Raw genomic sequence first — 27,776 nt, forward strand, 5'->3', positions numbered from 1 at the left:
CCCGGAATGTTGAGTCCTACATCAAGCGAGAATGGGAAAGAATTCCACCTACAAAGCTTCAGCAATTAGTGTCCTCCGTTCCCAAACGCTTACTGAGTGTTGTTAAAAGGAAAGGTGATGGCTGAAAGGTTTTTGGAACATGTTGCTGGCATCAAATTCAAAAAGAGTGAATATTTGCCAAAAAAAAAAAGGGAATATTTGCCAAAAAACAATTATTAGTTTGGAGGTTAAATATCTTCTTGTGTTGTATCCAATTGAATATAGGTTGAAAACGATTTGCAAATCATTGTATTCTGTTTTTAATTAAGGTTTTACAATGTGCCAACTTCTTTGCAATTGGGGTTTATATTTTTAATAATGCAATCCTTTACTAACATGGTGGTAGAAGCCTCATGATGATAACAGCTCACGAATACACAATAAATAAAAAGCGAAACCTGAATTATGTACCCATGCACACCTTGAGGAATCTCAAGAGCCGGTTTGTCAGGTTTATCCAACCATAACTCAAACAAGTGACAGTGACAGTCCCAGCAACAGAATGACTTGACTCTTGTGTGCTGTTCGGTGACAATTAGTGTGTGCTTTTTTTTTTGTTTGTTTGTTTATTTTGGACTGGTCATCTCGTCTGTATGTTGTGCTTCCAGCCATCTTCCCGCTGTGCCACTCCAGGCCTATCAGCAGCAACATTGGCATCGCTGGGTGGAACTTCATCGCGACGGGGCAGCGCAGATGCCGGCAGTGTCTATGACCCAGACACTAGTCTGAGCGAACTTAGGGTAAGGCTAACCCAACAGCACTTATCTTGTGCAGTCAAATAATTTAACAATGGGGGGGGGGAATCTGCGACATAGCAGGGCACCGGGACACGAACGATGAACCACAATATTGCTGGGGAGTACTGTGTATTTAATCTGTGGTCTATAACGGCTCTCCTCCCATGAATCTTTCCACAGCATTGCTTCTTTTTTGCCCTTTGCTGTTCTAAGCTTTTACTTGGCCAGTTTGTCTGCACGGGAGGCCGGGATGTGACCTTTGAAACTGTTCCTTATATGTGGGTGTGCTGGTACTGTGTATTCCAGCCGAACTGCCTTCTAGGAGATAGCGGCAGATAGCGGTGTGCTTTGTTGTCTCTCCTTGATTATCCTCACCCTCTTTGACGCCCCAGTTCAACCCTTACCTCCATCTGCTCCACAGGATATCTATGAACTAAAGGACCAGATTCAGGATGTAGAAGGGCGATACATGCAAGGGCTTAAAGAGCTGAAGGTAGAGGGGCTTGAGCTCACAGCATGCCTTCTCTTGTCCTCTGGGAGCAGTATGGCATCACTAACCCCCTGCCTACCCTCTCATATCCTCCACCCCTATACCACCTAACACCATGGCCATGTATTTGTGTGCTCCCTGTCTGAATTAAAATGACATTTATTTTGCATGATCTTCCCACACTTCCTGTTTTTATCCAAGTTACTGTCTGTGGCCACGAATTAAGGCACTCCCACATTTCTGTGGATGATGTAACAGTAACATGCTCCACCTGCTGACTGATGGATGGCAGGGAATTTCTGCCTCTATAATTGACTGACTCAAGGCTTGCGCTTGGTATAGTTTGATGTCGCTTATTTGCAGTATTTGAAGTAGATTAAATCATCTTTCCTAATTCATCAGTAGTTCTTCTCTTTCAAGATGCTTGCCCTACAGATATTATACAAATGGGTTTAGAAAAAAGTACCAAAAAAAAAAGAAAAAAGTACCAAAAAGGTGTAGTAGATTCTTTGGCCACATATTTTGTTTTAGTTCAGATTTTATACATAGTGGGGAGGAGTGCTTCAATCATGGTGTTGTGGTATTAACATGCTCCAATTCATCTCAGGAATCCCTTACCGAGGTGGAAGAGAAGTATAAGAAAGCAATGGTATCGAATGCACAGCTAGATAACGACAAAGGCAACCTCATCTACCAGGTGGACACATTAAAAGACGTCATAGAGGAAATGGAGGAGCAAATGTCAGAGATGAAACGGGAACTGGAAGAAAAATCAAAGGTAAAATAACAAATCAACTCTTGGTTCGCGTTTATTGTTTTAATTCACCTGCTGGAATTTGGTGTATTTTAGGTCACATATGTATGAAAAAAAATCTGTCATTTATTTTAGGAACTAGAAAGGCAAAAGCACACATGTACTGTCCTGCAGCATAAACAAGAAGAACTGAAAGAGGGAATCCGTCAGAGAGATGAACTTATTGAGGTATGTCTACGCTTGCTGTGTTCATGTGTGACCACATCACTCAAAATTCTATCAGCACAATCAATGAAGGTGCTAGTGGCTCTGTGTAGGCGCCTGGTGAGACTCAGTGCCATAACGTGATAAGGATTGATTGACACTGGCCTCCCTCTAATTCATGTATATTTAGTGTAATCGGTTATCGTCACAATCCTTTCTCTCCCTTTCCGCTGTGAAAAAAAGCCCATTCTCACCCAGTTTCAGTTTTGTATGTATGTATGTCTGTGCATTTTTACTTATTCTGTCGCCCATTAAATATTTCCTTCCTATCTTTTACTTTGCATTATTGTTACTGTTCATCGCATCTCCAGGAGAACCAGCGATTGCAGATTAAGTTAGATGCTCTCGCCAGAGAGATGTTTGACCTGCAGGAAACGATAAACTGGAAGGACAAAAAGATTGGGGTAGGAGGTCCCACGTAGATCCTGCCACAGACAGAGAGGCAAAAGATGGTCCGGCTTTCAAGCCACACAGATCTTTTGTCACTCATGCCCTCTGCATAATGGACCCTTGTGTCATAGACTGGTCACTCACAGCAGTTTGTGCATGTCAGAATAACAAGGTTTTTAGTTGTGATCCAACAAGCTCGGCTCACAGTCTCCACTGCTTGCTATTGGCACCTTGCAGCATAAAAAACATGATGGCTAGTGTTATGTAAACCTCCGCAACGTTTGCTGGTGCAAATGAGTGTTTAAAAGTCAACCATCTAGCATGATGTGTGCACATTTCACACATGAATAAGTTTGACGGGCAATGAAGTGTTACTGTTTCCCTCCTTCCACACTATGTCATTCATCCTTTTTCTTTGCCTCTCCTTTTCCACTAGCTAGCTGCTTTCTACATTCTCACAGTTGGTTTGGCATGCGCGGCGCATGGTTGTGTATGAGTTACTGCAAGCATGTGCTGGTGCATGTCTGTCAACTGTCCAACTTCACTGCCTCTTGTCCATTCTTGTCTTCTGTCATCTGTGCGGCCAGGCCCTAGAGAGGCAGAAAGAGTACTTTGATTGCATTAGGAATGAGAGAGATGAGCTCAGACATGAGCTTGCTGACCTCAAGGGGAAGGCCAAATCAGGAGAGGTACGTCGTCCTGCAACGTAATAATAAATAAAACTGAAACATGAGTTGCTTGTCAAGAATGACTTTTGGTGTTTCTAGAAATTAGGGCTGCACAATGTTTTGTTTGAGCATCATCATCTTGACGTGGGTGCGCAACAGTCACATCGCAGGGTCTGCTGTATGGGGAGAGATATGACTTAAAATTATTTACACGTTTTTCAGATCCACAAATTTTTTACACGTTTTGTTTTAATGTTGTGTGTGCATTTATCATGACTTATCATTTGTAAATATTACATTTTGCTTTTGAATTGTTGGAGGTGCGTTTGTGGATCAGTGGGCAGATGCATTTATTATTGAGACAAACATAACGCAGTTTCAGGTTGAAAGAAATCACACCTGTGGGAAGGTCCTCCCTCCATCCGCTAGGCGGCAGTGTTGCTGTCTCCTTTGAGAGCAGACTATATACAGGAAGTCCTCGAGTTACGACGTACTTGACCTACGACGTTTCGACTTTACGACGTCCGTGCCTCGTCCGCCATTTTGTCGCCAGCACCATAGTGTTTCTGCTTAGCTAGTGCATAGTGCTTGTCTGTGTTTGTGCGCCGGGAGTATCTTTGCCTTTTTCGCCCTCCTTTTTTCAGACTCTCACCACTAATGTAAAGTACAGCATCTTATTTTTTTTATTTTAATGTATTTTAGTTTATTTATACGAAGTGTTAACCTTTCCTGCTAAGGTCACCTGACCGTTGTCGGGAGACGCAGGGGTTCTCTCGTTGCACACCTGAGCTGGGTGGCGGCAACAATAAAGGCACGAAGCACCAATTTGCTGCTTTATTAGCTCCTCTGCACATTCAACGACAACGTTAATCGCTACTCTTCCCCGGTCGCTGTCACTACACTTGCTACTGTACACACTCGCACCGGCACGTACTCCTTCTTCCTTCACAGTCCCGCCGGACAACGCCTGCGCAGTCCCGTCTCACTCACACACTGACGCACACGCCCTAGCACATTGAGCTTGCTGTCACAAACAAGTGGGACAGTACCCGTAACAGAAGTATTTCGCCGTAAATTTCGACTTTAACGGTGAAATCCGACATACGTGGAAATTCGTGTTACGTCGCCAGCGTAGGAACGGAACTCGTTCGTAAATCGAGGACTTCCTGTATATGTGTGTGTGTCTGTGTTTGAGAACGAGCCACTGTTATTATTTAAACACTGTAATAATAAGCTGTTTTTTAACTTGCTGACAGATGAATAAGGTGATTTCTTTATATTTTACTTACTAATGATGGGGCTGCTGGTTGTCCACCTTGTTCAGCCATGCTAAATTTATTGGGGATTTCAGCGGGGTCGGACCATAGACTGTTGGATTCCCATAGAAATGACTTGGAATCAAGTCATCAACGGACACAGCAACACTGCCGCCTAGTGGATAAAGGGAGAGTGTGATTCTTAAAACTGCATTATGTTTGTCCATCCATCCATCCATTTTCTTTACCGCTTATCCTCACTAGGTGCGCAGGCTGCTGGAGCCTATCCGATCGATCTTCGGGCGGGAGGCGGGGTACACCCTGAACCGGTCGCCAGCCAATCTCAGGGCACATAGAAACAAACAACCATTTGCACTCACATTCACACCTACGGGCAATTTGGAGTCTTCAATCAACCTATGCATTATGTTTGTCTCAAAAATAAATGCACATGTACTGCAGTGCTTCTCAATTATTTTCTGTTACGCCCAAAGGAAGAAGAAAACATTTTGCGCCCCCCCGCGACTATAAATAGAATCATTTGTCTATAAAATTGTCATTAGTACACCTCTACATAATGTCATTGTCATTAGTACACCTGTGTGCATAACATTGTATCGTTATTACCATTTATTTTTGCAGCACTTGTGTCATCCAGCATGACAGAGACTATGTCTTATGCTGCAAGAAGTATCAGCTCCTCTGCTATTGTGTTTCTTTTTTTTTTTTGCACTGAGCAATTTGGTACGCCACCTTATATGATACTAACAGTGCTCGCTGGTTTACTGAAGTAGCATTCAAAAAGCGGGATGATTGTTGGCAATAGTCGGCACGTTTTCGCTGAAAAAAAACCCAGCGACTTATCAGCGTGACTGGGCTGTAATGTCTTCAAGTGGTGCCTTAATTTATTTGGTTTCATGCTGTCCGGTGCCAGCATTTTTAGACACAGCAAACACACAGGTCTTTCTTCATCTCCTACAGTCGTCCAAGTGTCTTCAGTATACAACAACACATTTTTTTTACATAATTGTACATAATATAATAAGCTGTCAAACTCCATGCCCATGAAAGTAAGTGCTTCCGCTTGTGAAAATGTTCCTACTGTCAAAACCTGTAGATAAAATAATACTGACTAAATTAACGTTTGAAATGTTTAACAGTTTTGCCGAGTAAGGGCTGTCAAACTCCATGGCTCGACTAGTGCATATTTTTGTTGCCTATCGCGTTATTTTGTTGCCCATCACGTTATTTTCTCATGTAAAGGTGGGGCAAGGCTATCTCGCCAAATATTTGCAGCTTGAAAGCATATACTTAAGGTCAAAAGTTACTTAAATGTCAATAAATCAATCACTGCTTTTGCAACGTATAAAAGAGCAATGTTCAGTTTGATTGCGTTTCCACCGGGCTCCACTCCATTCTTTTACACAAAACAATGTGAATTGCTCCACTCACGGTCTGTTTCTTAGTGGGAATTAAACTCGCTAGTCACAATTTCTTAAGAAAATAGTCACTGACAGGGCCTGAAAAGTTGAAAAAGCTGATGTTTTTTGTTTTGTTTTGTTTTGTTGTTTTTTGCTTTTATTTGCAAGTAAATATTTGAGATATCAGCGCTGTATGGTGCCAGTAAACTCAACTCCACAACAAGCAGTAGTTTGACAGATGGTGCACAATTATTCAAAAAAAAGGCTTCAAACTGTTTAATGCCCCTCCCAGTTGAAGTTTACTGTCAAACTAAAAAGAAAATTACACGTTGAGTATTGAAAACAGCCATCTAACTTTATCTTGAAGTCCACTAGCTTAATGCTAACACATAATGGGAAACAACATAGGCTATAATAAATAGCATTTATGTGGCGGTGTTACGCTTTAAGCAACGGATATTTGAACACAGACAGTGCAGTGCCACACGCAGACAATATAACAACACTTACAGGCATAGGGCTGGCGTCGAGCAGAATCCTCGCATCTCCAAAACCTCACTTTTCAGAAAGCCATTAACATTGCATCGTCAAAAAGAGCAAGCCGTTTTCAACACTTTAGATTGGTCACTATTTTGGAAAAATAACAGGCCCACGTGGGGACTGACCAATAGTATCAATTTGTGAAAAATATGACATTGATCAAATCTGGACATAGGAGGTTCCCGTCCAACAGTGAAGATACATTTTTTATTCTATGTGAAAAATGTCTAATATACTGAGGCACTTAAAGTAGTTTGTGTCTGCATGACTGTATTATACGCTCCCTATAGTACAATGTTATAGAATGTTATTTTCCTTATTAAAAATTATTGTAGTATGTCTGGTATCACTACTCAGTCCATTGAGAGTCCATGAGAGCCAGCTGTTGGGGTGTAGTTGGGCCCAGAATGGTGGTTAGGGTGTCACCAGATAGTAGATAAGTGGCCTCAATCACACTCGCTTTATCGCCTGACAGACACATGGGCTCGTCATCATCCCAGATGGTGCAACAAACGGCGATATCAACCACGAGCCCGTGTCTTCGGGGATCACTGTGGTCTCGCAAGAAGCCGCCCAGGTACTAGAATCTGCAGGAGAGGGTCCGCTTGGTGAGTCCTACAAATGGTTCTTTAATGACAAAGCAGAAGGGCATTGATGTTTCTGTTCCCCCAAAGTAAATGAGGTAGTACGATAGCATGGCACAGTTCAAGTGACGTTTGAGTTAGCTTGGGTGTAAATTCTGCTATTATAATTAAGCTTCAAAACTGATCGCGGCGAGTCTCATTTTCGTTCTGCTCAATAGATGTCAGGCTACTGAAGTTAGCTGATGAGAAGGAGGAGCTGTTGACTCAGATCAGGAAGTTGAAGAATCAGTTGGAGGAGGAGCGACAGAGGCACTCAAAGGTGGACAGTGTGTTCACAGATGGCGAAAAGATGGAGAACGGTACCGACCTACACGTCATTGAGATGCAGAGTAAGTTGACCGTCTTGTTATTGATCTACTTTCATCAAACTCATGTTTATTCATTTCAAAACTCTTCTCATCTTCAGGAGATGCCAACAGACAGATTAGTGAATACAAATTCAAGCTTTCAAAGACAGAACAAGAAATGGGTACAATGGAACAAAATGTAAGTGCGGCTTGCTCGTTAAATGCTTCAGAAATGTGGAAATACCCTAATTGTTTCCTTGTCTACTTGCTTCAGATAAACAGACTTGAAGGACAAGTCTCGAGGTACAAGACTTCCGCAGACAACGCTGAGAAAATAGAAGATGAGCTTAAAGCAGAGAAGCGCAAACTCCAGAGAGAGGTAAAGCCAAACTGTTTGACTTAATAGGGAAGGACAGTCAGAGAAAATTAAACCAGCAACAACATACAGCAGCTGATAACGTGCATTGCGATTGGCTGGCGACCAGTTCAGGGTGTACCCCACCTCTCGCCCAAAGATAGCTGGGATAGGCTCCCGCATGCTCGTGACCCTAGTGAGGATAAGCAGTGTGGAAAATGGATGGATGGATATTTTATATGACACTAATAGGCGCAAGGACCTGCACAAAGATCATGTTCGTGGTCTTGAGCTCAGCTTTCAAAACCTTCAGAACTGTTTAATTTTTTGTAGATTTATTAAGAGAGAAAAACTGAAATATCGTGCAGCCATAAGTATTCAGACCCTTTCCTCAGTATTTAGTAGAAGCACCCTTTTGAGCTAATACAGCCATGAGTCTTTTGGGGAATGATGCAACAGGTTTTTCACACCTAGATTTGGGGATCCTCTACCATTCCTCCTTGCAGATCCGCTACAGTTCTGTCAGGTTGTATGGTGAACGTTGGGGGACAGCCATTTTCAGGTCTCTCCAGAGATCAATTGGGTTTAAGTCAGGGCTCTGGCTGGGCCATTCAAGAACAGTCACGGAGTTGTTCTGAAGCCACGCCTTTGTTATTTTAGCTGTGTGCTTAGGGTCATTGTCTTGTTGGAAGGTGAACCTTCGGCCCAGTCTGAGGTCCTGAGCACTCTGGAGAAGGTTTTCGTCCAGGATCTCTCTGTAGTTGGCCGCATTCATCTTTCCTTCGTTTGCAACCTTAACTGATTTTAGCAAATGGCTGCAATATGACAGAGTGAAAATTTTAAGGGGGTCTGAATACTTTCCGTACCCACTGTAATTCAGTGATTCTTTTGCAAACTACTAGAGTGAGCCCGCATACTACTTTGTGAATCACTGCTGTACACAATGTAACCTGTCATAGATCGATTAAAATTGTCAATTTGGTGAGAATCACAAGCACGGCGTATGTAATCCCCTACGTTGTTGCCTGGCAGCTACGCACAGCACTGGACAAGATGGAAGAGATGGAGATGACAAACAACCACCTCGTAAAGCGGCTGGAAAAGATGAAGGCCAACAGGAACGCTCTCCTCTCCCAGCAGTGAGGCAAAGTCTGCATCACCAGAGAAGCCCTTAAAGTCGCACCGCCGACTCCCATCCAGCGCCCAGAGCACGTGTGCTCTCCAAGCTCTAACACTTCAACACGTGTAGCTCACCAAAAAAAAAAAAACTCAACTCCACGCTGGACAAAATAACGAGCAGAGCTGCATTTCTTTGCAAACCAAAGGTTTTGGTTTGTCCGGGCCGGCATTTACCAGGACTCAAATGTAATAGAATATAACATTAATGGGAGATAAATGTGAGGAAATTTCCATTTTCATCTTTGTTCTACATTTTATTCACATGATTTAAGTTCATACTGGCTGGGTGCTTGGCTGTTCTTTTTTTTTTTTTTTTTTTTTTTGTATTGACTAAGTTGCCTGAATGAGTATCATGATGCTTTTAAAGTACTGTCACAGCTGCTCTGGCCCTGCACCTTCCAGCTTCCCTCACACAAGTCAAGTGCCTTCTCCATCAAACAATAATGCTTTTAACTGGTGGTACAATATGTATTTAAAGAGGTGCAGATGGAAAATATAGCCAGCCAACTGCTGCAGTTTCCTTCACTTTTTTGTCAAATATTTAAAAGATTTCTTGAAAATAAATTGAATTGTGTAAACAGTTTGTATTTTATTTCAAAATAGTCTTTGTATTATACATCTTTATTCTTAGGTCTGTTGCTTTTTCAGTAGTTTGGAATGCCTTTGCCTAGGGTGTAGGTTCATGGAAATCCATCCAGTTCCCCCCCCCCCCCCCCCCCCCCCCCCCCCCCCCCCCCCCCCCCTCAGTGGAAACTTAGGAACAGCCCATGACTTTCCATACTTATACTGGCATTACAAACCAGAAGTGAAGGCTTAAATTCCATTCACTCTGCTTTTGACTGTTAGGGTGGGGAATGTTGATGTGGTAAGTGACGTGTAGTAATGTATTTTAGGTGTTGTTGACTGACTCAAAAAACCTAGTAGTAGTACCGGTAGTAGTCTCACGAGTAACATTTTGTTCTACTACCGTATGACATTTCTGCACACTAGTAGGACAACTACATTACTAAAGAGGCTAAACTATTACTGGGCATTTTGGTGCCACTTGTAGGGTCCATGGGTCACTAGTGTGTGACACATACCTACTAATAGGGCCTAGTAGTGTTACTAGTGTAGCACAGAAGTTTAATGTTAAGGTTTAAATGTGTCCTAGTCGGCCAAAAGTGGTACGAATAGTGGGGAGAGGGGGGTGGGGGGGGCACTATTAGTAAAACAGTCATTCTACTCGAGCGCTGAATTTTCATAATGGTGAAGCCAAAGAGCGTACTAGTACAAAGACAAACCTAATTATCGAATAAATGTTCACAAACAGCTTTCCATAGTGTTTGCTTGAAAGTCATCTCCAGACCCTTGAGACAAACGTACAAAGGAGTTTAATGAGAGCATAAAAAAAACCACACAAAGTAAAAAGGAGCAGCATGTGAGGTTGATGGCTTCGTGATTTACTGGTCATCTAACACCTCTCAAACACTTTGTAGAGATCCGGTAAGTTGGCGATCTGCAGCACTGTGCCGTCCTCACTGATGTGTTTGGGAGGACTGATGAGCGAACGGAAAGCCTTGCACAGGATGTGTTCAACGTTCCATCGCCACGGGTTCAGCTCTGCGTCCTGACGTGACCAAAAAACACGAATCAATGACGGCCTTTAAGCGACACGTGTTGACAAACATCTCGTGTCCTCTGACCTGCCCCTCTCTGGACTCTGCCTCGAGGATGTATTGCTTCCTTATGGAGTAGAACATGCTGCACTCTTTGCTGAACTCTCGGAAGCATTCTTTTTCGTTGTCCCAGTTCACCTGCATGACGCCAAGCAAAAGCCTGAAGGTGCTGTCGTGAGCGTCAACGACAAGCCCAATGAATCTCCACTAGTGTCCCATGAGATATCAGGTGTGCCAGGGGAAATTAAGTAAATTGAGACTATATCATCATATTTATATGCACTTTATGTTACATTTTGTTGTGCCGTGAGACTTTTTCTCATGTAAAATATGTGCCTTGGCTCAGTAAACGTTGGGAAACCCTGTTCTAGGCCATCACCTACCTCTGTTGCCAGGCGGAGGATGAACATGGGCAGACCTTCCATGACAGGCGTGTACTTGTCAAGCAATAAGGGTAGTCCTTTTAAATTGCCCTCCTGCGGTGCAGATTGGTTGTCACAGCATGAGTAAATCACAAGAAACGCGTGGTAAAGTTAAGTAAATTAACCACAACCTGATCGATCTCTATGGAAAAATAGTCCTCCAGCATCTCTGCTTTCTTCTTCAAGAAGTCCACAATGTACTGAGCCAAGCCTTCTTTGGGTCCATCCTCTTCAGTCCAGCCACTCTCCTCAGAGTCCAGAGCCAACATGGCCAGCTCGTAAATGGGAGCCGGTGTCTAGAATCCCGCAAAGGCCAGTTTAAAAAAAAAAAAAAAAAAAACATTTTCACAGTCTGGTCAACTTTCTACTTACAGATAATCTGAGTACACCAAAGTTCCCAAAGTCATAGATGAGGACTTGGTAGAAGAGTTCCTGGCTGCGGCAAGGATGACAACAACAAGTTAACAAAATTGTTTTTTTAAAGGTTTGCAAGCTATGCGTGTGTGTGTGTGAGAGAGAGAGAGAGAGAGAGAGAGAGAGAGAGAGAGAGAGAGAGCGAGAGACCTGAGTGTTGTGGTGTTGAGCAGGTAGAGTTTGGTGTGATGCTGGATCAGAGTCCACTGAGGGTTGACGCAGCCCACAAATGAGTGATTCTGCAGCATCTCCTGAAGACCTGAAGGCACATAAAGAGGAGCAATTAATATTGTCTCAGCTGAAGAAAGATCATCACAGAGAGCAAAGTAGATGTGACAAGAAGGAAATAAAAAGCTATAAAAAAAGATGACAAAAATCTGAATAGGTTCCTTTTTCATTAAAACAGTTGAGGATAGGTTCCACAGTAAGAATGCGAATAGGTTAATTTGCGAATACCGAACCGCGAATGAGGCGGGGGTTCACTGTAGCTAGTTTGTACCTTTGTGTGCGTTGTCGCTAATCTCGCTTCTCAGCTCTTTGACGCTGTTTAGTTTGATGACTCGTCTCTTGGGCGTGTCTGCGGCCGTCAGGTCCTGCTCTCGTCCATCTTCCGTCTCCTGCTGCTGCTGCTGCTCCTCCTGCTGCTCTTTCCTGGGACGTTTCCTGGCATATAAAACATGCATTTTACCACTTTGTTCAGGTTCATGCAGAAATTATTTAGGGCAGGTGGCGGCGGTAGAAAGCTACTCATATTACAGCCAACTCTACAAAGTAGCAGCGAAGCGTTCAACGTCATCCATCCATTTTCTATGGCACTTGTCCTCATTAGGGTGCCAGTAAAATGGATCCTAATCCCAGTTGACTTTGGGTAAGAGGCAGGGGATACACCCTGGACTGGTCACGAACCAATCACAGGGCACCCATATTGATAAACAGCCACACTCACATTAACAAGTATTTATGGTGAATTTAGATTCTGAAATTAACCTAACATGCATCTTTTGGAATATGAAAACTACACCCAGGAAGTGTGAGAGAGATTCGAACCCCGAATCTCAGAACTGTGAGGACAACATGCTAACAGTAGTACATCATGCTGCAAGAGAGACGATATTAAAAGAAAAAACTAAAGTTTTAAAGTTTTACATCTCGAGTCTAATCATATATTTTGTGGATTTTTTTTGTTCACCGTGTGTTACTCTTACAATTTGAATCCCTTTTCCTTTTTAAATCTAAAAAGCACAATTCTCAAATACACAGCAGGAGTCACCTTTGGACCTCAGGCACTCTGTCGTTCCGCTCCTCAGTTTTCGGCGGCTCTGCCTCCATCTGGTTCAGGGCCTCCAGCATGTCGACGTCATCCGGCTCGACGGTTTTGGCCTCGGAATCTGCGCGGCTCGGCCCGGCGGGTTCGGGCTCAGGAAGCAGCTTCTCCTTTGACTGGAGGAAAGCGTCCAGCTTCTGAGCACGACAGTCGGTCCTCACCATCTGATGCGCGTAGACGCGCTCGGCAGACTCGGACGCGCCGCTCGTCGACTTGACCTCACCTCCACCACACGCAGACAGCCCGGGCAGCAACGTCTGCACAAACGCAACGCAAGGCAAGTTTATTCCTCTATATAGAGTCAACCTAATACTGTAACATAATTGCCAGTATGTCATTTTTTAACTTACTGTCACAATATCAATAAAAAATACCAATGTGCTTGCTTAAAATTATGGGCGGGTGGGGTTCAACTGGACTTCTTCTTTCTTCTTCGTTGAAGTTGTTGTGTTTTTTTTCGTTTTCCAAAAATGTTCAGAATGATTTGGACAATTATGTTATCCAGCTAATATAGAAGAACATTTCATACACAAAAGCTATTCAGTGTGATTTATATAAATGCAGAGGGGGAAATAATTACTTAATCCCATGCTGAATTTGTAAATTTGCCCAGTTAAATTTCAATTTCACTTTATTTTTTGATGATGGTAATAAACAGAATATCTGTCAAAAATGCATTCAAACACAACAGTACCCCGCCTTTCACCCAAAGTCAGCTGGGATCGACTCTTGCTCACCCGAGACCCTAATGAGGACAAGTGCTATAGAGCATGAATGGATGGATGACTGACGACAATTTGGTCTCTTACTAAAGCAAATACATTATAGAGAGTAGGTTCTGCCCTGCGGAGACAGCGGGGGAGCTCAATTACCTCATGCCGAAACAGACGCTGACACACATCCAGTAAGTACCTGAGTGAAGTATGTGCGTGAGGAGTTGGAGCCCAGCAGTTTGCCCTCAACGTGCTTCTGAACGCTCTCGATGATGCTGTCCTCGTGCAGGAAATGCACCTCGTGCTTCGTGGGGTGCACGTTCACGTCTACATTCTGAGGGGCGATCTCTAAACTGCAGAGATCAAGTCAAACAAAAAGCACAGTGGAGATCATTCATGTGCCGTGGATATAAGAAGTCTACACACCCCTGTTCACATGCCTTAAAAAATAATAATAATCCTTTTTTTTTTTTAAACGAGAATCATTTCAAAACATTTTCCACCATTAATGTGACCTGTAACCTGTACAATTAATTGGTCAATTGAAAAATAACCATAAATAAATAAATCTTTTAGAAAGGGGAGGTTAAAAATGAACTATGATAACATGGTTGGACAAGTGTGCACCACCCTCTTATGACTGGAATGTGGCTGTGTTCAGAATCAACCAATCAAAGTTAAACTCATTAAATGGGAGTGGCCACGTAGCTCCTACCATTTAGTAGAATAACTGAATAACCCCAAATGAAGACAAAACACAAAAATTACTTTAACTCAATTTTTGGCCAGTGGTGGCTTCGCACAAGCGTCATTCATTTGGGGAACAACATCTCCCGAACATCTCAGAGACTACAGAATTCTCCAACAAAACCCCCCAAAAGTCTACTGTATTCATTTGTTGCTCGCTGCTTTTGGGAGGTCGCAAAGGTCGCTAAATATAAGTTATATATAAGTTGGCCACACTGAGTAGCCGCTTGCTTCATCGCATGGTGTAGCTCCACTACTGGTCGGATGGTAATGAACACCAACCCCCCTAAAAAAAAGTATTGTAACGTGGATGTTCAGTGTACTATAATTATTTATCCTTTGACTACTTGGACAGATGAATGTCAGAGACATTTATTAAGTCTGCTGGGAACGGTTTGAAATTGTGACAAAGATGCATAACATATCTCGTTTAAAACATGCCATTCATTACCTGAGATAAAGGAAAGGGTGTGTGTTCTTGGGAAGGTACGCCGCATAAACTGTCTCCACTGCTTTTTTCAGCCCACTCGACTCCACCAGACGGTCTGAAAGATCACGAGCGCCATTTCATCCCAATAATTCTTTTATCAGTGAAAGACACTTCTTCTCGTACTTACGGTTGATGAAGAGGACCATGATGCATTTCTTGACGGAGTAGTTCGCGTTGGAGATGTAGCCCTTCATCTTAAAGGCGAGCTTCTGGTCCTCGCTGCAGACCTCGATCAGCTCCCTGGGAACACCCCCAAATTGTCAGCAGCACGGTGATAAAGTGAAAATCGATTGACGACTACCTGCTGACTGCATTGCCAAAGATTCCTCGAATATTATCCACCACTGACGCATTGGGTAAAGTCCTCACATCTGCTACCGTCTCTCCTTGCTGGACGAGGACAGCGAGGGTGAAGATTTATGAAGAGAAAACTTTGAATTTGAATTCTTCCCTTTCGTTATTACCGATTTGTTATCTCACCTTCTTGACAGAGAAGCTTTTCCCAGAATTGTGTATGGCATACCTACAAAACATAACTAAGTCATTGAATACACACACACAAAAAAAAAAGAAGTAACTCTCTGATTAGAAGACCAGTGGTCACGACAGCACCTGCTCACCACCTCTACAATCCTGGCGTACTCATCGCTGGGGCTTTTTAAAGCTTTCCTCCTGGTGGACACATTGTAGAAGAGATCCTCTGCCTGTGCACAGAGGGAACAAACTATTAGTCCACTTCTACTCAGAGAGCGCAACATCGCCCAAAGTCGGGCTCCATGGACAAGTGCCATAGAAAAATGGATGGACGGATGTAGTAGTGCGCAACTCACCAGTATTTGTGTTCCCTGGTTTCCAGCACAGGGTTTTGGTGGGCCTTTGAGTTTACCATCGCTGTAGTTGCCTCTGCAAGATATCAGAGGCAGGAATGTCATCCATTTCCCACATTGTGAAACCAATTTTACACGGGACCATACCTGTAAGCGCATTTGGCGTCTGCTGTCTTTGTCGTTACGGTTACATGGGCAACGTGGCTTATGCTGGCCAGGGCCTGCAAACAGACACCAGGTGGATGTGTCTTGTGTTTATATGTAATATTTAGTGTCAGCACTTACTTCTCCTCTGAAGCCATAGGTCGCAATGGCAGAGAGGTCCTCGAATGTCTGTAGCTTGCTTGTGGTAAAACGCTCGCAAACTATTTCCATGTCTTCTCTCTGTATCACAAATAAAGATGTCTTGGTCAGAGCCTTGTAGGGAGCAGTCAGCGCTTCACATCAACAATTGGGTTAGTACTGCATTAGCCTCTTGAGTGCTGTGTGACAAGAGACACTGACCAATGAACATGACAGGAGCAGTCGCAGGACCTATTCCACTTCCAAAACTTTGACATTATTTCTTAGTATGACAACAGCAAAATCTCGCTCAAAAGCGCTCAAGTTTTAATGAGATGCGAGATGTGTGTCACTAACCAAGTTTAACGTGAGTTTAATGTTTTTCTTTTTCCAGGGTGAGGAACGACATTGACCGGCAACAAAAAGGCCTTTGTGCGTTGGAATATGCTCGTTGAACAGTCAAAGAAGCGTGTGCAGTGAAAATTCAATGAAAATATTACCAACTGGAATGCAGATTTGGGCGTGGCGAAAACAAAATAAAGACGAGAGCAATATAAGGTGCGTGTTATGTCACAAAGTTGACACTTCTCATATTGAACATTTATCAAATACATATCTGTTGGAATATGTTGGAGTTTTGACTGATAAAAAGCCTACTTCCTTTTGTTTGCCTCGGACATGCATATTCATCTTTCAAAAAATATCCATTTTTTGGAACTCTTGTACATTCATATGTGCCATATTTTGAAACATAGTCATTTGCTGCATGCGAGGCAAGGTGATGCGCACCGTCAAGGTATTAGTTTCAAGGACAGGGTTCCTCGCTTTACAATTAGCACGCAATCAACTAGTTTGAGCAGCGACGTAAGAATACGTCGCACAGGGAGCGTGCTCAGTTCACGCGGTACCGGTACTTCCTGTTTTTCATTTTATTTTGTTATATTTATGGCTTTGAGGTGTTTCTCGTGCAATTATTTACTGTAACTAAAAAAATAATAAGAATGTTTTAAATCCAATTTCTGTAGAAATCGCAGGTGAGTGCTAGAGAGATGACACTGAGCTTAAATGCCCGAGAATCAAGTGCAATTGAGAATATGAGAATTGGACAATTTAAAAATAAATACTGAAATATAGTACGAATAAAATGAGGATTGCTCAATTTAATAAGTTATTACTGTTCCATTTGGCAAGATCTTTGTACCTTCAGGTTACTTTGCCACTTTGTGACATTTAGAATGTCCGAAAATGAATAAACAAGTCATCCATACATACAAAGAAAGTAGAACAAATGAGCTCAGAAATTAAGTTGTTTGTAAAAAATGTGAAATGACAAAGGGAAAAAGTATTGAACACATGACGAAAGGGAGGTGCATAAAGGCATGGAAAGCCAAGACAACACCTAAACTCTATCAATAATCGAACAACAATCCCGCCCCTTGTCAATGCAAATGAATATCAGCTGGTTCAGTCCTAATTGATGGCCTACAAAAAGGTCTCATTGACCTCAGTGTGTGAGTCAAGACACATCTCATGATGGGCAAGAGCAGAGAGCTGTCTCAAGACCATCGCAAACTAATTATTGCAAAACATAATGATGGCAAGCGCATATCTTAAATTTCTGAACGTTCCAGTGAGCACGGTTGGGGCCATAATACGTAAGTGGAAAGCCAATCATACCACCATAGATTTGCCTCGATTAGGTGCTCCTCGCAAGATTTCTGACAGAGGAGTGCAAAGAATAATAGAAGAGTTGTCCAAGACCGAGGACCACCTGTGGAGAGCTTCAAAAAGACCTGGAATTAGCAGGTACTGTTGGCACAAGGAAAGCAGTGAGTAATGGTCTGTATACACGCTCACCATGCAAGACCCCATTGCTGAAAAAAAAAAAAAAAAAGCATGTCAAAGCTCGTTTAAAGTTTGCTGAACAACATTTGGACAAGCCAGTTCATACTGGTAAAATATACTGTAGTCTGGTCGGATGAGAGCAAAATTTTTGGATGCCATAATGCACACCGCGTTTGGAGGAGAAATGGCACTGCACATCACCCTAAAAACACCATATCAACAGTGAAGCTTGGAGGTGGGAACATGAAGGCGTGGGGCCGCTTTTCAGCAAATGGTACTGGTAAATTACACATTATTGAAGGAGGGATGAATGGGCAAATGTACCGAGACATTCTTGACAAAAATCTGCTGCCATCTACGGGGATGATGAAAATGAAACGAGGGTGGACATTTCATCAAAATAATGAGCAAAACATACTGCCAAGGAAACTCTCAATTGGTTTCAAAGAAAAATATAATAAAGCTGCTATAATAGCCCAGACAATCACCTGACTTGAATCCAATGGAAAATCTACAGAAAGAAGTGAAACTCAAGGTCCATAAAAGAAGCCCACGGAACCTTCAAGACTGCTTGTGTGGAGGAATGGGCCAAACTCACACCAGAGCAATGCATGCGAATAGTTTCTCCACACAGGAGGCGTCTTGAAGCTGTCATTGCAAACGAAGACTTTTGTACAAAGTATTAAATAAATACCAGTTGGCATGTTCAATACTTTTTTCCCTGTGTCATTTCGCATTACGACACACAACTTAATTCCTGAGCTTATTTGTTCTACTTTCTTTGTATGTTTGGATTACTTGGGTTGTTCCCAACATCTGGTGAAATGTTCATGTCAATAGCACCTTTGGAAATATATGAGCAAAATGGTGACGTGTTAAATCTTATTTCAGCCCTTGTGTGTGTGTGTGTGTGTATGTGTATGTGTATGTATATATATATATATATATATATATATATATATATATATATATATATGTATATATATATATATATATGTATATATATATGTATATATATATATATATATATATATATGTATATGTATATATATATATATATATATATATACATATATACATATATATGTATATATATATATATATATGTATATATATATATATATATGTATATATATATGTATATATATATATATATATATATATATGTATATGTATATATATATATATATATATATATGTATGTATATATATATATATGTATGTATATGTGTGTATATATATGTATATATATATATGTGTGTATATATATATATGTATATATATATATATATATCCAGGTGTCCTACCCGAATACCGGTGCCGTTGTCCTGAATCTGGAGCAGCTTCAGTCCGCCGTCTTTAACCGTCACCTGGATGTTAGTGGACTTCGCATCCAGACTGCAACGTTTAAACACACGATGCAGTCACTTATTTAGACGGAGGGAAACATTCTTTTGCTGCTGGCTTAAGTGCGCGTCAGTTACCAATTTTCAATCATTTCTTTCACAGCGTTAGCAGGGCGCTGAATAACCTCTCCCGCAGCTATCCGGTTGACGACCGTCTCGTCGAGTCTCCGGATGACTCCCGCCATGATACTCCGCAGCTTCAGCTTCAAGGTGGCTAACAATGGGCTACGATCTAGCGACCATGCTGTTTTTACCTGTGTGTTTACAAATCCCTCAAACAGGAAAGCGGAAGTCGTGTTGTCAGCGAGAACAGGATTACACAAAAAAACGTCTCACTCTAGCCCTAAAAACTTCTGCTGTATTTTCCCTGTCCCTGTTACTTATGTTAAGATATAAGTATATTTATTTAATTTATACTACTAGGGTATAAGGACTTGGGCTAATTTGGTATAATTGGCTGACGGATGTCTTGGTTTGGTGTCGTCGTACGTGCTTTAGTTCATCTGTCATTGTACACACGATCTTTGAGGCAATTGCGCGCGCGCGTAAAATTGGGCGGGGTCGTTGCTCGCCCTAGAATGACGTCATCGTGTCGTTTCACTTCTTCTTGTGCTAATTTTGGGTACGGTCGGAAATCTAGTGTGACGCTCTCACTGGGTTCGGTGAGTGCAGTGTTCAGAGAGGCATGGCGCGCTCCATTTTTAGTGACTTTACGAACGAGCGTGTTGACCATTGGCAGGCATACGTTAGTGCGTCCGCCATGTTGAATGTGTCAGTTCTGCGTCTTGCCTGACGCTGCGGCACTCCCAGTGTAGCTTGAATCGTGAAAATGCTCACACCACTACCTAAATGGTGTTTCATATGAGTTGATGTATAATACTTCATTTAATATATACGATTTTACACTTCCTCCCCCCAAAAAATAATAACAACTGTATTACCTTTTTATTGAACCAAAGGTTTTTAAATTTATATTTTTTACAGATTACTTATGCATAGTTTTTTTTCGTTGGGCTACCTTCTCCGCACACCAACTATATATATATATATTTTTTTTTTATTGTATTTGACAAGCACATGGATTATTATTTTTTTTTTTTTTGGTTCTGTCCATTTTACACCATGTTATACAATGTTGTACTGTATGAAATATTCAAGCTAAGCACAATGAAAAGCTGTGAAATGAAATACCAATGTGACGTGTGCAGTTTAAAATGATAAGTCAGATCGTTGTGTAATACTATGACGTGTTAGACAATAAATGTAAACAGGAATTTAAAAGGGCACTACTTATGTCCATACAGTACTGCATAATGTGTGCCTGCATGCTACATTAGCTGCTAAGCCTCCTTAGCTCCTCCTTGCTGAACTTTGTCATCAGGCAGGATGACCTCATCAGAATGAAACTGTGATGAGGCTCCCCTGGGAGAGGCGCTGTTGAAAAATCCGATCAAGCAGAGATTTTGGGATTTTGTGCAGTCTAAATTAATTTTGGTCCAGCAGCAAGAATGTCATTGAAAGTCACGAGTCAAACATGACAGAATTTACTGTAGATCATGCAGAATGAACCTTAGTAGTGGCATTTCTTGTTTTTATGATAGCCAATGATTATGAATGATTAACATTCGTGTTCTGTGGAAGATAGATTTTAGTCCCATTTTCCATTGCTTTATTAACACCATAGTAAATGTACCTTGAATGGAAAAGGCTATAGAGTGGATAGGTAGAGTTTAATTGCTCTAAGTAACGCGTGTCAGTTTTACAGCGCTGTTGCATTTGCAAAAATTAACCTGTACTGTACCAGTACTCATTAACATCCTAGCTGAAGTGCATTTACATGTATTTCCTTTCATTCCAGGTCAGCCTCAACAAAGGCGCTGCTTCATTTTATAGAAACAGTGCAAGCATTCCAGGGGATCACTTGAGTGCCGACTTGGCACGGGCCGCCACATCCGCAACTTGTTGAGCTGCTTTTCCAGCCTTAGTTACAGTATCATCAATAAACTAGCCTCTGGCAATTGCACGGCATAACCTGAAAGGTCACTTTTATGAAAGGAACCATTGGGAACTGTAACAAATTTAATGTCTTTCATTTGTTATGCTTGCTCACTTGTGTTAGGTTTTGTTGCAGTAAAAATGTGTGCCACAAGCATTATGTAAGTACTGCAAGTCATTTGACTGATTACGTAATTATGCTCTCCTTTACATTGGCCTGATTGTTCTGAAGTTTCAACATGCGTTTCCTGATTTAAGATGGTAGTATCTTTACATCAGCAGCACAGTACCCTAGTGGTTTGCCTGTCGGCTTCACAGTCAGGAGGTCTCGGGTTTGGAACTCAGCTCAGGCCCTCCTATGTGGAATTTTCATGTTTTCCGTGTGTTAACATCCTCTTTTTTTCCCCCAGGGTACTCTGATTTCCTCTCATGTTTCACGTCAATTTAATAGAAGACCCTAAATTGTGCATAGGTATAAATGTGAATGATTGTTTGTTCATATGTGCCCCAGATTGGCTGTAGCCTCTCACCAAATGTCAGCTGGAATAGCCTCCAGCTCACCCATGACACTCGTGAGGACAAACGGTAAAGAAAATGTGTGGATGGTATCTTTGCATCAAATGTGTGTTGGAAGGAAATGATGTGCATCCTGAACTTGTCTTTGCCGTAGTGCAGGAAGGAACATTCCAGAAAAAGGTTGCAGTCACAGGATGGGCCTCAGGAAACAGTACAATAGAATAAAATCAAGTAAAATGAAAGGAGTCACCATCACTGCTAAATATAACTGTTTATGTTATCAGGCAGTCTTCATGATGAAAAGGTGAATTACTTAGCATTTCTCCATCAATTTAGTGTTCAGTTATTTTTGACAAGGCTCAAATAAATGGTAGTCTGGAAGAGGTCAGAACTGGTGGTGTAAAGCCCTTTTTTTTTTTTTTTTTAAACAGTTACAGGTATGTCATTTTTTTTTCTTTTTTTAAAAAGTGGGTGCTTGGGTTTATAGTACGTGCGCAGTAGAAAGGCCACACCTTTGACGGGTCGTCACATGCGATGACAAGCATTTAGAAGCATGCAACTTAATATGATCGCACGCTTAAAAAGGTGGACAACAGAAAGTCAAACTTAAATGTTTTTGGGATGGTATAGAAAAGGCTCACATGATCAAAGAATGAATTGTTTACACATTTGGCTCGTCACAGTTTAAAAGACATACACATACGATACCATTCACCATGTACAACCATGTATATAGTAGATGAGCCAGTGTTTCCCCTTTATGAAGAGGCAAAGTTCAAAGATATTTGGCTTTTGAGGGTTTTCTTGTAATGCCAAGTCAAGTTTGTTTGTATATTTCTTTATACAGTGTTTACATTACATGAATGTGAAAGCGTTGGATTCCTCATAAGGGAAAAAGACTTATCACGTATTTCTAATGGGATCAACTTCATGTCTCTGTCCAAACTCGTATGATTTGAATGAAATTGTTGGATGTGTGCTGGTTTTGAAGCCATTTTGTCAAATACAATTTAATTTGGATACGATAGACATTTTGCAATTTAAATGCAACATGGAAAATCACATTTATGTTCAGTTGTGAAATCCCATCGGATCAAGATGCAACTTGTTTGCCTCCTCCTGTTTTTCCTCATTAAGATCCCAGACCACCGGCATTTTTTTACTCACTGAATTCACACGTGACAAAATGTTGAGCCTTGGCAAAGGCCTCCAAGGGCTCTGATTCCATGAACCTTTTTGTGTTTAAAAATAAATAAATACATAAATAATTTTGTTGGGTTTTTTTGTGTTTGTTTTTTTTTTTTTCAAAATTGTACTGACATCAAGTTATGTTCAAAGTGTCTCTTCCAGTATTGTTAGGTTTGTAATAATTGGTATGCATAATCAGTCATCACTAGTGTTGTTTTTTTTTGGGGGGGGGGGGGGTTGTTTATTTCACTGTTGTTTTTCATTACTGGCTAATTTGGCTCATTAGATTCCCAGTGTTGCCATTGTTAGCATGTCTGTCTGACAGTTTGGGGCTCAAATGTCGGCTCCAGTCGTCCTGTGTGGACTTTGCATGTTCTTCCTGTGCTAGTGTGGATTTTCTGCATGAAATCCAGCTTCATCCCACATTCCAAAATGTTCAATTGCGACTCCCAATTGCACGTAGATGTGAACTTGAGTTTGACTGGTTGTTTGTCTACATGCTGCGATTGGCTGGAGACCAGTGTAGGATATACCCCAGCATCTCGCCCAAAGTCAGCTGGGACAATGTCCAGCTCGCCCACAGCCCTAATAAGGACAGGCACTACAGAAAATGAATGGATAGACTCTCTGCTCATTCACTGTTGTCATAATTCCCCCTTCGTCGTCTGTATTTGAGCGTACCCTCCCCTCCTCCAGGAGGTTATGCTGCATGAAATGTTTCACCCACTAATGAATCTCACAGCTGCTGTGCTAACCTCACCCTTTTGTTTTCCAAAGTCACATTTCCAACTGTATGTCTAAAAGCACCAGACATGTGTCATTCAATTACAGCCTTCTTACAGTAGATACAAAAATTTTATATATTCTATTTAGTTCATTTTTCCCGGGCTCACTCTATTGTAGTTTTAATGTTGCATACATTTTATGAGAGTTGGGGGTAGTTTAGGGGTTTTGTGTCTTGCTCAACGTTATCTCAACTTTACAACTCAAAGTACTATGAAAGAACACTCATTTGCATTCCCCAAACAACACATTTGTATAAACATACAACAAAACGTTCAGAAATATATTTTAATAGAGATCTCTAATGTATACATACATACATTCATACTGTACATAACATTGCCAATAATTGTAGACAGTTGTAAAACTTGTTCATTACCCTTTTAAATGATGGCCATTTGTAAGGAACATTTATTGCTTGGGCCAAACGGATTTTTGTGCTGTGGAAGCAAACTCTGGTAGATTATTTCCCAGATGCAACAATACATTGCCAATAAGAAAAATATACAGATCGAAAACCTGATTATTTCCCTTTTAAAAGATACCTCATTTGTGAGGAACATGCATTGGCATCATGGTCTACATGCCAAACAGCTTTTTCCGTGGTTGCCATTTACTTTAACTTGGTGTTCTTGGATGGTTGAAGTCTTATCATAACAAGGAAGAATCAAGCCGTAATGGCAGTTTTCCAATTGAGTCTTTTATCAAACTGTTAAGAGTCGCAGTAGCGTGTGCAAGAACCATACACAGACGCAACTGCCCCTCCATATGGAGGTCAACTATATATGTGTGTGTATTTGTGTGTGTGTAGCAGTCCTTTAAAAAAAAAAAAATTGATGCATTAATTGCCTGGAACAACATCACACTGCCCCCACCACCCATCAGCCTAGTTCAGTGGTTCTAACCTAATAAGCACAAGGCACCCCCTTTACATTCGAAAAATGGCACGTCACACCACCAATGTCACAAAAAATATGAATACTGAAATAATGATAATCTCGTGTCAATGTGGCGGCACGGTGGTCGACTGGTTAAGCGTCTGCCTCACAGTTCTGAGGACCGGGGTTCAATCCCTGGCCTCGCCTGCGTGGAGTTTGCATGTTCTCCCCGTGCCTGAGTGGGTTTTCTCCCGGCACTCCGGTTTCCTCCCACATCCCAAAAACATGCATGGTAGGTTAATTGACAACTACTAAATTGTCCGTAGGTGTGAATGTGAGTGCGAATGGTTGTTTGTTTAGTTGTGCCCTGCGATTGGCTGGCAACCAGTTCAGGGTGTACCCCGCCTCCTGCCCGATGATAGCTGGGATGGGCTCCAGCACGCCCGCGACCCTAGTGAGGAGAAGCGGCTCAGAAAATGGATGGATGGATCGTGTCAATGTACTAACAAATTGACTTGGTGTGAAATATGGGCCTGTTTACAGTAATTGAACACAAAGCTGATATACTTGCTGGTAGCCATTACTTTTTCGGTCTTACGATATTAAGATATTTGGCATAGGCAATGGGTCTAATCCTTAATTAGGCCCATTTTCTCTGGGTGCATTGCACAGTTGTGTTGCTCATTCCACAATTGCATTTTTATTGCACGAATGCAGTTTGAACTGTATCTCCATATTTTAGTCAATTTGGCTTGTGTGTTTACCAAGCAATACCATGTCTTTGCTCAACTTGAACAATATCTGCCAGTGCAATAACCTCAGTGGCTGTATTAAGCCAAACATTTCGGGATAGGTTTTCTTAAAGAGTGGTTTCATAACCAAAGCTGTCAGTCACAAAGCCATTTACTAAATACCAAATGTATATATGTTTCTCTCTGAGCCACACAGGTTACAAGGGTGTGATGGTGACTGGTGGACTGTGGTATGTAGTGTAACAACTACTTATGAACTGTTTGAACATTTGTTTTAGTCTGTCCCCCCTCTGTACATTTTCGGTGGTGCTTGAAAGGAACAATGAGGGATTGTCTTCAAATCTCCACTTCAGCAGATCGTTAGCATCGCTTCTTTTACTTTAGTTACATCATAGTGCATCACAAGGCATGGCTATTTTAGGTCCAAGTTTGGAGCAAACCTCACAGACAATATCACGACATTTGGTTTCTCTCTCTTTCTCCTTCTATGGTTTAAACAAACGGTTCAGACAAGGTTCTTCCTCGGAGTCCGACTCCCAAGATGTTTTATCATAAAAGATGCATCATCGTCGGTCAGATATGGCATTCTCGCAATGGCCATTGTTGTAATTAGGGATGCCCCGATCACATTTCTTTGAGCCCGATTCCAATTCTGTCACGGACGTGGTCGAGCCTATCCCTGCCGACTCTGGGCGAAGTAAAAAAAAAAAAAAAAAAAAAAATTAAAAAATGGAAATAAAACACAATACATATTTAGCAAATGGAAATAATTTTAGTAATCCTAACTGACCTAAAACAGGAAAATTTCAGTCTGATTTCATCTCAGACAGTCAGGGGAGAAAATGACTGTTCCTGTTGTGCGCAGGAACTTAGGAGTTAAATGTCTTAACTGAAGACAAAGTTATAGATTTTAGTTTCTAGTGTTTCTCTTAAGCTCTTTCAGTATGTTTCATTTTTGTATATGGTTGTGAACCTGTGAATATACAGGCACTGTAAAGTTCGAAGAGTGCTGCATTGCCTTCCAGTTTGCCGGTTTCATCGTCCTGTCTTGTTAATTAATTGCTTTTGTGCAAAGGCATGCATTAGTGTACGCCAAAGCTGCCATAGTAACGGCCTGTTCTTTCAATGTGATTGAAATTCACTTTTCTGCGGGAGAATAAAAACATCTATTCTTTGGATTTTTGCTGTAGAAGTAGCAAGAATACAGTAAGTTTGGCTCCTTGCTAATGAAACAAAGTTCTTGCAGCCATGGCTCTGCTGGACATATTGTATGCACGGGGGAAGTGAACATTAAGTAACAAAAGTAAATTCAAAATCTTAATGTTTTGGGGGGAATTCAGTTCTTTTTTTTTTTTTTGTCCTGTTTGGCTGTTAGGTCAAGCTGAAATGAAAATCTGTATCCCATTCATGCCGGAACAGTTTTACCATGTCACAGGGAACTTCACAGCTTCCGCTGTGGTATTATAATTGAGGTTTATTGAGAATCAGACGTGATCAGTCGAACAGAACAATGTTTCTAGAAGGGCGAGAGAAACAAAGACAAAAAGACAAAACACTAATTGTAAACAGGATGAGCGAAGTAAATCATTACATTATCTACAACAATGAAACATTAAATATGAGTGTTGCATGGGGCTATAGTGCTACACCCTGTGAGGGAAGGACAGGACAAGATAGAACAGGACAAGGGTCGTGAACCCGACTGTGCAACTGAAGTGTGGTGGCATTATGTGAATTATAAGAGTCTACAGGACGAGAGTATAAGTGAGGGGATACACAAGTGATTTGCATATTCATGAGTTATTTGTCGCAGTAAGTGCGTGACCCAACACCCAGTGAAAGAGTCCTAGGGGTGTGTGTCTGCGGATACATGCAAGTGAATTGATACCGTTTTACATGCACAAAGACTGACAGAAGTGTCCTGTAATTGCTGTGGCCGCACCGCGTCGGCTGAGGACCCCACCCAATCAATCGAGGGGCGGGATCAGGCCCAGGAGTCCACCCGAGAGCAGCCCGGCGGATGGGACACGTCCCACACCGAGGGACCCAGGGCGGTCCGCCGGCCCCACCGAGGAGCCCCGACAACTGGCCACCCGGTGGGGGCCGCAGGGACCCAATGCCACACCCCCACCCACAGCAGGCCCCACAGCCTGCAGGGGACCACCCGGCTCCCCCACAGGAAGAGGAAGAGGCGACCATAGCGGGACGCAAGGAACGAAGAGAAGGAGAGGAAGCAGGCCCGAGTAGCGACAGGGGGCCCCACCGCCCCCACCAGCAGCCAGAGCAGGGGACCCAGGCGTGTGCCAGCCAGCACCGGCCCAGCACCCACGGAACATGGACGAGTCACCTTCTTTAGAAGATTGTAAATGAATGCTGAAGGGGAACGCATAAATACAAATCTTCACAAATTCAAACTAACATCAAGATTCAGCCGGCACGGTGGTCGACTGGTTGGCACATGTGCCTCACAGTTCTGTGAACTGTGGAGTTTGCATGTTCTCCCCGTGCCTGG

The 27,776-nt window shown here is 42.0% G+C and overlaps 2 protein-coding genes across 5 annotated transcripts in view; one reads left to right on the forward strand and one right to left on the reverse strand.

Moving 5' to 3' along the window:
* The window catches only part of lrrfip2 (leucine rich repeat (in FLII) interacting protein 2), a 28,260-nt gene extending 18,658 nt beyond the window's left edge, over positions 1 to 9,602 (forward strand). Inside the window, exons 15-25 of one of the 3 annotated variants that reach the window (XM_061689653.1) lie at positions 648 to 779; positions 1,198 to 1,269; positions 1,874 to 2,044; positions 2,156 to 2,248; positions 2,596 to 2,688; positions 3,262 to 3,363; positions 7,035 to 7,167; positions 7,362 to 7,532; positions 7,610 to 7,689; positions 7,765 to 7,869; positions 8,878 to 9,602. In XM_061689653.1, the coding sequence (XP_061545637.1) occupies positions 648 to 779; positions 1,198 to 1,269; positions 1,874 to 2,044; positions 2,156 to 2,248; positions 2,596 to 2,688; positions 3,262 to 3,363; positions 7,035 to 7,167; positions 7,362 to 7,532; positions 7,610 to 7,689; positions 7,765 to 7,869; positions 8,878 to 8,988 (1,263 nt within the window). In that variant the 3' untranslated portion in view covers positions 8,989 to 9,602. The remainder of the gene's footprint in view (positions 1 to 647; positions 780 to 1,197; positions 1,270 to 1,873; positions 2,045 to 2,155; positions 2,249 to 2,595; positions 2,689 to 3,261; positions 3,364 to 7,034; positions 7,168 to 7,361; positions 7,533 to 7,609; positions 7,690 to 7,764; positions 7,870 to 8,877) is intronic. The other 2 variants (XM_061689651.1, XM_061689652.1) reach the window with 2 other exon arrangements.
* A 772-nt stretch (positions 9,603 to 10,374) lies between these two features.
* mlh1 (mutL homolog 1, colon cancer, nonpolyposis type 2 (E. coli)) lies at positions 10,375 to 19,650 on the reverse strand. 2 transcript variants are annotated; one of them, XM_061689837.1, is made up of 19 exons: positions 19,231 to 19,650; positions 19,054 to 19,144; positions 15,905 to 16,003; positions 15,767 to 15,840; positions 15,623 to 15,695; positions 15,405 to 15,496; positions 15,273 to 15,315; positions 15,094 to 15,182; positions 14,920 to 15,032; positions 14,754 to 14,847; positions 13,755 to 13,908; positions 12,789 to 13,099; positions 12,018 to 12,181; positions 11,669 to 11,777; positions 11,477 to 11,540; positions 11,236 to 11,400; positions 11,066 to 11,158; positions 10,710 to 10,889; positions 10,375 to 10,633 (listed from the first exon to the last, which is right to left on the reverse strand). In XM_061689837.1, exons 1-19 carry the CDS (start codon positions 19,335 to 19,337, stop codon positions 10,478 to 10,480), a joined length of 2,271 nt encoding a protein of 756 aa, XP_061545821.1. In that variant the 5' UTR covers positions 19,338 to 19,650; the 3' UTR covers positions 10,375 to 10,477. The 2 variants fall into 2 exon arrangements, with proteins under 2 accessions (XP_061545821.1, XP_061545822.1); XM_061689838.1 differs by having other exon boundaries at positions 10,710 to 10,820; positions 19,231 to 19,649.
* Positions 19,651 to 27,776: the final 8,126 nt, after the last annotated feature.

The sequence above is a fragment of the Phycodurus eques genome, chromosome 11 (genome assembly GCF_024500275.1).
Source record: "Phycodurus eques isolate BA_2022a chromosome 11, UOR_Pequ_1.1, whole genome shotgun sequence".
Lineage (NCBI taxonomy): Eukaryota > Metazoa > Chordata > Actinopteri > Syngnathiformes > Syngnathidae > Phycodurus > Phycodurus eques.